The following is an 8,926-nucleotide window of genomic DNA, read 5'->3' on the forward strand; positions in this document are numbered from 1 at the left end:
GCCCACACTCCAGCTATGGAAGGCCAAAGTGTAGAGGGCACGCCTGGCTCTGTGCGTGCCTGTCCCAGGAGTTACACATGCCATCCTCTCCCCTCCAGTTGGCGAGATTATAGCTCATGGCCACACCTAGCTGCAAGGGAGGCCCGGCAACACTCACTGTCACGGTGTCCCAAACATTCGCTCAGGACTTTTAAGCATCATCTCAATCCTTGAGACTTAATGAATGATTGGAAAGAAGAAAGGAAAAAAAAAGAGAGGGAGGGAGGGAGGGAGGGAGGAAAAATAGATGGTGGAAGTTGTTTATATAGCCCGGAGTCCTTTTCTCAACCACATCTTATGGCCGTATCACTGTGTAAAGCAGACAAAGGGCCACTGCTCTGACTGGGGCCTTGGGGAAGAGTGTTGGCAGCCTGGGCTGCTCACCCCCACTCATCCTCTGCAGGGCTCCTCAGGACGCCTGTGGGGTACAGTCTGGATGTGAGGTTTGCTGTGGGAGCCTTGGGGAGCCGTGCTGTCATTTAGAGAGAGTGATGTGTTCACTCCTTATTTTCAGAGGATGTGGCCAGCATGGCTGTGGCTGCTGGGCGCAGGGGTCCTGGCCTCTGCCCATGGAGATAAGAGCCCGGGGCTGCCCCCGGCCCCCAGCGGTCAGCTCTCAGAGCCAGCTCCCGCCTACCACCAAGTCACTCCGACCGTCAGCAGCTTTGCTTTGCGTGTGTACAAGCAGCTGGCCGCGGAAACCCCAGGAAACATCTTCTTTTCCCCAGTGAGTGTCGCCACCACCCTGGCCCTGCTCTCTCTCGGGGCCCAGGCTGACACTGCGAGGCAGATCCTGGAGGGCCTCGGCTTTAACCTCACGGAGACCCCGCCCGCCACGGTCCACCAGGGCTTCCATAGCCTCATCCGCACCCTCGACCTGCCCAGTCCCAAGCTTGAGCTGAAAGTCGGCCACTCCCTGTTCCTGGACAAGCAGCTGAAGCCTCGGCAGCACTTTCTGGATGACATCAGGGAGCTATACGGGGCCTCTGCCTTTTCCGTGAACTTCACAGATCCTGCCACAGCACGGAGGCTCATTAACGACTACGTGAGGAAGCGAACGTACGGGCAGGTGGCGGACGGCCTGCAGGAGCTCACCGAGGACACGCGCCTGGTGCTCTTGAACTACGTCTTCTTCAAGGGTGAGCACTGCCGCCTCCCCGTCCCGCCCGCCCGAGAAGGGCCCCATCCTAAGTCTTGCAGCTGAGGCGGTGACGCTGTGTATTTAAATAATGTGCTATACTATGGCTTCTGATGTATCAATATGTGCTTTCTCTTGCCATGGTTTTAAATTTTTTTTAAGAATCTTTATTGACTTCAAAGAGAGGAAGGGAGAGGGAGAGAGAGAAACATCAACGATGAGAGAGTCACTGATCGGCTGCCTCCTGCATGCCCTCCACTGGGGATCGAGCCCGCAACCCGGGCATGTGCCCTGACCGGGAATCGAACTGCGATCTCCTGGGTCCTAAGTTGATGCTCAACTGCTGAGCCACTGGCTGGGCTTGCCATGTTTTTTTCTATTTTATTTTTATTCTGAAGTTTTGTTATGCACTCGATCTCACTTTTCTATTAATAATTCACTTTTAGAAAAATATCTTATTTTTTATATTATTATTATTGATTTCAAACATACAGAAATATACAAAGAAGAATATAAAACCACTATACACTCCCCCCACCAAGAATGAGCACATATTAACATTTTACCATTTCCTTCAGATTTTTTTAATACGACGTTGCAGATACAGTTCAATTTCTTTTTAATGCTTTCCTGGCCCCATTTCCTTCTGTCTGTCCCTCCCAGAAGCCAGCACTGTCCTAGGGCTGGCGAGTATCCTTCTCACCCATGTGTTCACACCACGAGCACATTAGGTGTATGTACATAATCATCTCTAATACACTCAAGGTGTTTTAATTTTTTACAGCGATGCTCTCATTCTCTACATATTATTTCACATATTTTACTGTCATTACCAGATCTTAACTTATGTAGATAATTTTGACTGTTGCATTGAACATTTCACCCTTTTAGGGCCCTTATCTTTTTTTTACTTCAGTTATTTCCTGAATTAGTAGCATATATCTTTATATATGCTGCTAGGAACATGAGCTCCTCCATTCTTTGAAATGCAAGTTCACACTTGATTCAGATATTCTTTAGTTTTCACCTAATTTTTTTTGTTTTTTCCTGTTCCGCGACCCCATCCACCATCTACACTACATTTAGTTGTCACGTTAGTTTTGGCCCCTTTTGGCTGTGACAGTTTCTGACTCCCCTGGGTTTAATGACCGTGGCGGCTTGGGGGGAACTGGCCGGGTATTGTGCAGAAAGCCCCTCAGGATTTGTCTGATGCTTTTCCCACGGTGAAGACTGGGGTGAGAGGACTTGGGGAGAGTTACGAATAAGAGACAGTCTTTCCACAGTCGCACGTGAGTTAAATAAGTAAAAGGCAGGTACAACTCCGTGGGAAAATGGTGCTCTGCATGAGGGGGTGTGGGTGCCCCGGGCTCTGACGGAGACACTCACCCAGACTTGGGAGCGAGGGGAGGCTCCCTGGGAGACAGGGAATCTAAGTTGGGCATGAAAGCTGAGGCAAAGAGGCTGCAGGAAAGGTGAGAGACGGGGTCTCAGGTGGAGTCAACAGAACATGTAAAAGTCCAAGCTGAAGATACCATCGCCTTCTCGAGGAAATTAAACACATTCGGTTTGGCTGGAACAGAACCAACAGGGGAGTGCCTGGGACAAGGCCCAGAGCGGCCGTGGAAAGAGCTCCACGGAGAATCCCAGACTCTATCTATGGGACCCCAGGGTTACCCAACAGGTGGAAGCACTGAGTGACATAATCACATCTGGCTCGGGAAAGACTAGTCTGGCTGCACTTTGGAAAATGGTTTGTGGGCAGTAAGGGTCAGACAGCAGAGACAAGTTAGGATGTTCTAGAAGCGGAGCAAAGTAAGATGAGGGCTTGGATAGAGTTGTGGCTTTGGAGATAGAATCAGCGGTACTTGGTCACTGGTTGGGTGCGGGCAGGGGGGACAGGAGGAGCCAGCCCCTCCTCTCCAAGACCAGTGCTTTTGAGAGGCCAAGTCAGGATGGGCTAGGGGTGGAGATTATAAATAGAAACAGAGGCGATACCACGCACGTGGACAAGACTGTGACCACCAAATTCTGCATTTCCGACGGTGCCTTACTGGGCTTTTGCATTATATATTACAGTTTATTAACTAAATTCCTTCTTTTTCCAGTTTGAATATTAGGGAGTCGGGAGGGGGAGGGTGGCCCTCCACCTTCTATGTTGAAGGCATAGAAGGCAGCTGGGTAGAGACTGCTCTTGGGTGTTTGCCAAGAGCCTGAGCCTCAGAGCAGAGTCAGCCCCAACCCCTGCGCTAGCACTGAGTGGGTCTGCACATTGAGAACACTTCCATAATTCACAGACTCAATTCCTCACCTCTGACATGAAGATTATAATACTTGTTTACCATTAATTTTGATGAAGATACAAAGAGATAATGCCTCACACATGCTTAGTAGGTAGATGAAAATACTACATTTTCGCCTCTTGAAAGCTAAATTGCTCTGACATGAAATGAAATCACAGGCCATTAGAGCTCACACTCTGGGGACTTGTTTTGGTGGCTGAATCAGACCTAAATTCTGGCCTCCTGATTCCGTATCTGTGCCTTAGACTTACACCCTCAAGAGGAAGTCACCACAGCAGTGTGGTGTAGAGTACGTCCGCGCAGACTTGCTCTTGTGGAGCGTGTCCTCACGGTTTTACGGTTTTGTGTCCTAAGCCAAGTGGAAGCATCCCTTCCATCACTACCAGACCCAGAAGCCAGAGAGCTTCTTCGTGAGCGAGAGGACCTCCCTCCCCATCCCTCTGATGCACCAGAAGGAAATGCACAGGTTCCTGTACGACCAGGAGCTGGCCTGCACAGTGCTCCAGATCGAGTACAGCGGGAATGCGCTGGCCCTGCTGGTCCTCCCGGACCCGGGGAAAATGGAGCAGGTGGAGGCCACTCTGCAGCCTGAGACCCTGAGGAGATGGAGCCAGCGGCTCCTGCCCAGGTGAGTGACACGCGGAAGGACCCAGGCAGACCTTGGTCAAGACCTGAGCAGGTCTCAATAAACTCCAATGGCAAGAGTCCAGCCCTAGGTTAGGCTAACCAGCTGTGATCTTGGGCAAGGCAGGCCAGGAACAGGAGAGAGAGGCATTCTAGTGACTTGTGCCCACACTTCACGTCCACCATCTCTCATCAGATCCCTGAAGTTCACTCAGGGGAGAGATGATGGTGGCCTGCACTGGGGGGTTGCCAATAGATGGATTTAGGATGTAGTTTAGGAGGTAGGCCAGCAGAACTTGCTGATGAATTGGACATGGAGGTAGGAGAATGTTACCAGTGTTTACCTTACATGGTTATCATGTGGATTCGATCAGTTATGCTTTGTAAAAACCCCAGCCCAGTGCCAGGCATCTAGAAAGCTCTCCCTCAAAGATGGAGATAGATGGCCGTGCCAGGGTCTTCTCAGATCCAGACACAAGAGGTCTGAAGGGGTCTGTGAAGAGGTCACACGAGGTCTGTCAAGTCTGAAGAGAAGGGGCCATGGGATGTTTGGTGTCCTAAGCCAAGTGGAAGCATCCCTTCCATCACCACCAGACCCAGAAGCCAGAGAGCTTCTTCGTGAGCGAGAGGACCTCCCTCCCCATCCCTATGATGCCCCTGAAGGAAACACACAGGTTCCTGTACGACCAGGAGATGCCTGCCCAGTGCCCCAGATCGAGTACAGCGGGAATGCTGTAGTTTAGGAGGCAGGCCAGCAGAACTTGCTGATGAATTGGACATGGAGGTAGGAGAAGGTTACCAGTGTTTACCTTACATGGTTATCACGTGGATTCGATCAGTTATGCTTTGTGAAAACTGTTTGGGCTGTGGAACATTCTGGCAGAGCAGGTAGTGTCGTGGGAAGACTGGATCCCCACACTCTGGGAAACACTTTCCCTCCCGAAGCACAGGCTGCCGACCTCTAGGGCAGGAGCAGCAAGGGAACGAAACAGCGCTCCCTCTCTGTCTGACTCTCTCCCCAGCCTGCTGGACTTGCATCTGCCAAGGTTTTCCATTTCTGGAACATACAACCTGGAAGAAATACTTCCCCACATTGGTCTCACCAACATATTCAACTTAGAAGCTGACTTGTTGGGAACCACTGGACAGCTCAACAGAACCATCTCCAGGGTAAGGAGGCGGCCGTGGGCGTATGCGTGGGAGCGGCGACTACTCCCTTCTGGCATAAGTTCCCCTTTTTCTTCCGATACTGGTTCTTTAATACACGATCCTTAAGGCTCCTTTCCACGGGCAGCCCCCTCTCCACCTCTCTTTCTTCTTCACACAGGACACGGCCCAGATAGATAGGCACGTATTCGGGGCCATCCATGAAGCCACATTTCCCCAGGTGTGGGACAGCTTTGCTTTGATTCCTCACATCCCTGGGACAGCAGTGAAGCCCTACCTGCCTTTGTTGTAACTATGGCGAGAAGAGGGCCGGTTCCGCCGAGTGCATCTTAACCACCAATCGGGCTGAGCAGGCCATTTTAGAGATGAGAAAGCTGAGGCTTAGAGAGAGGACGTGCGGCTCGTGGGCCTGTACCAAAACATTGCTGTTGAGTCCATGCTCAGGCGGCCCTCAGCCATGCTCAGGGTCGTTGGTCCCCCCACCAAGGAGCAGGCGTACCCTCCCATGAGAGACAGGGAAAGGCGGGGAGAGGGGAAAAAATAAAGCCAAGGCTGGAGCTCCTTTCTTGGAAGACGGGGCCTGTGAGGCCTGGATGAGAGAGGCCTGCCTCCCTCTCCTTAGCGTCACACGACGTGGACTCTGTCCCTTGGAGTGTCCTGAGCTGTCCCTGCCCTCTCTTCTCCTTCCAGGTGTCACACAAAGCAGCACTGGACATGAACGAGCGGGGAACCAAGGCAGGGGTTGCGTCTGGCCTCCTGTCCCAGCCCCAGTCTCTGAACGTGACCTCAGCCCCACACGCCCATTTCAACAGGCCCTTCCTGGTGCTCCTTTGGGAGGTGACCACCCAGAGCTTACTCTTCCTGGGAAAAGTCGTCAACCCTGCTGGAGGGTGACGTGGCAGGAGGCCAGGGGGTGTCTTGTCTGTCCCCTGCAAATTAACAGGAAGGCTATCGCCAGCCTGCACCGTGGGCTGCTGGGAGGACCCGTTCACCTGTGTGCACAGCTCCTAATAAAGTTGACCTTGGGTTTTGTGAACACTGAGGAGCAATGGTACAAAGGGGGGGCGGGTCCCTTTCACCCATTCACTCTACAGTCTCCTTGAATCTGGTGTCAGCTGTGGTCAGCAAGTTGACAATGAGAATAGCTCCATGTTCTGTCCTCCTGGGACATGTCCACTACCACCGTCACTGCGGTGGGTCTTTCCCGAGTGTCCTTTGGGTAAGGGTCCCAGGAAAAGGAGCAACCAGTGAGTCTCTCCCTTCACAGTGGCCCATGTCGGCACTACAAAGTGAGGTCGCCCTAAAACGTCATTGCCCAGGAGTCAGGGGCAGATCACCCTGAGAGGAGACGGGTGCCAAGACAGGAACTCGGTACCATGCTCCATGCGGAGGCGGGTGCGAGGATGGGCCAGTGCACAAACGGGCCAGTCCAACATGGGCCATCACACGTCCAAGGGCAACCCCATGGTCAAAGGAAGTGGAGGGTTAATGTGGTCAGGTGGCAATGGGTGTGGGCCAAACGCCTGGTTGGTGGGATAAACTAGGGGGCAGTATCTGGTTGCAGTGCAGCCTCCTTCAGAGGTTGGAAGCCCATGTCCCCACGCGTCCCTTCCCTGCAGTCTTAAAGGGACACCCGCCTGCAACTGGTGGGGAAACACAGAGGGATGTCAACTTAGCTGCGTGTACAGGGGTCGGAAAAAGGAGGTTTCCAGTTGAGAGCATGCAAAACACAGAGTTTATTCTTGTTTTATTATTTATTAATTACTGTATTATAAACCTACTTTGCCCACCCCTGTGTATACCATGAGTGTGACAATACCTGTCCCCACAACAAAGTCGGTGCCAGGACCGAGAGGGTGGCTGTGGGTGGTGCACGTCTAGGAAGAAGTCATATCCCCAAAATGCCCCCAAGCAGGTGAGACCTGAGTTGAGTCTTGAAAACCAGGTAGATCTTCTGCAAGGGGAAAGAGGCTGAGACAATCTGGGGAGGGCGGGGAAAATACGCGACGGGCACAGGCCGCTGGGAAGAGAAAGAAAAAGGCATGTTCTGGTAACGCGCGCGAGACCAGTGTCGAGCGACAGCAAGTCCATGCGGGTCACAGCGGAAGGCGATGCCAGAGAGGTTTCGGAGGTCAAAGGATAGAGGCTTTGGATGCCAGGGGAAAGGCTGGGAACTCTGTCCTGCAGACAGTGGGGACTGTCTGTAGGCTCGTGGCTAGACGTGGACGTGGACAGCTGGGCACGGGTAAGACCGAGTGGGGTGAAGCCAGGGTGAGGGCCGGCAGGGGGGTACTGCACTGTGAGCTCTGCCCTGACTGCGTGGCCTGGGCTGGCCCTTCCCACATCCCTTCTCCACCAGGCCACCAGCACACACAATCCCCGATCCCAGCCAGTCCCCTGTGACCCCCTGCAACCCCTCTCCCTGCCCTGCCTGCCTATTGGGAAAGTGGACACCACTTCTCTTATTTGAACAAGTACTTACATTAAAGCGTGTGGATAGCCATTACGTGGGGCACATGCATTCCCTGCTCCAACACAGATTTGTTGAACACCTACTAAGTGCCAGGCACCATTTTAGGCCAAAGCAACAGGGCAGTGAACAAAACAGATAGTAAGTTCTGCCCTCATGGGGCTCACATTCTAGTGGGGAAAACAGACAATAAACGAAACAAGTGAGTAAAACACTGTATGAGCACAGCGAGGACGAGTTTTTCGTGGACAAGAACGTGCTCAAGCAAGTCCCTGTTGCTACTGGGAAACCCCAGGTGGGTTCAATTCAACAGAGGTAGGTTGAGTCATAGAAGGCCAGCCAACCAAGAAGACAGGGGGCTTACAAGCATCCAAAAGCTGTCTCACAGCACAGTGCAAGGGACGGGATTATAAAGGGGAATAGGGTGGGGTAAGTTGAGGCTGGGAATGGAATGCAGCTACCTACAGCCCCGGAGGTCTGTAGACATCAGCTATTGTTCTTGACCAATCTGGCGATGCACAGATTAGACGGTATCTGAGTCCTGCAGTCAGCACATGTCTGACTATTCTGTGCCTCTAGATTTATGACTTTGTTTTTCTTAACGCCCTGTGGGTTTGCGTCCGACCATAAAAAGGTCTGCTGGGTTTAAAGGGAACGCAAATGGCCTGGGAAGGAAAAACTTGTAACAACATATCATGCATCATACTATGAAATAAATACAACTAGTTATACAATGAAACTGTAAATCATAATAATCAGGCTATCGCACCCCATCACTGCGAAGCGGCTGAAGGGGCAGCTGGGCCCATGACGGTGACCAGACGGAGGTCTTGGCGGAGAAGCTGGATTTAAGACGGAGACTATGATGTGTCCCCTCACCTTCCCTGTGACAGGAAACTACCTCCCTGTCCTCTCTCTGTCCTCTCAGGGTAGCCAGTGGTCCCGAGATATTTACTAACTCTCCGCTCCGGCCCAGGCCTGGCGATCCCAGAAGCATCAAACACCCCACAGGTCTCCCTCCGTGCCCAGTGTCCTTGCAGGAGTACCCGGTGCTGCGTCCACCGCGCACTGACCAGTGCCACACACTGTTGTGGGCAGATTATCAGCAAACTCAGCCAACAATCGTGAGACAGCTTCTGCCGTGTCTCCCTCTCACAGGCAGGAAAACGGAAGCAGGGCCTGGACTTA

The 8,926-nt window shown here is 52.5% G+C and overlaps 1 protein-coding gene across 1 annotated transcript; it reads left to right on the forward strand.

The window, feature by feature from the left end:
* The first annotated feature begins 556 nt into the window (after positions 1-556).
* On the forward strand, positions 557-6,168 carry SERPINA11 (serpin family A member 11). Its single transcript, XM_016212487.2, has 4 exons — positions 557-1,178; positions 3,832-4,105; positions 5,124-5,271; positions 5,959-6,168. Exons 1-4 carry the CDS (start codon positions 557-559, stop codon positions 6,160-6,162), a joined length of 1,248 nt encoding a protein of 415 aa, XP_016067973.2. The 3' UTR covers positions 6,163-6,168.
* Positions 6,169-8,926: the final 2,758 nt, after the last annotated feature.

The sequence above is a fragment of the Miniopterus natalensis genome, chromosome 1, assembly GCF_054644295.1.
Source record: "Miniopterus natalensis isolate mMinNat1 chromosome 1, mMinNat1.hap1, whole genome shotgun sequence".
NCBI lineage: Eukaryota > Metazoa > Chordata > Mammalia > Chiroptera > Miniopteridae > Miniopterus > Miniopterus natalensis.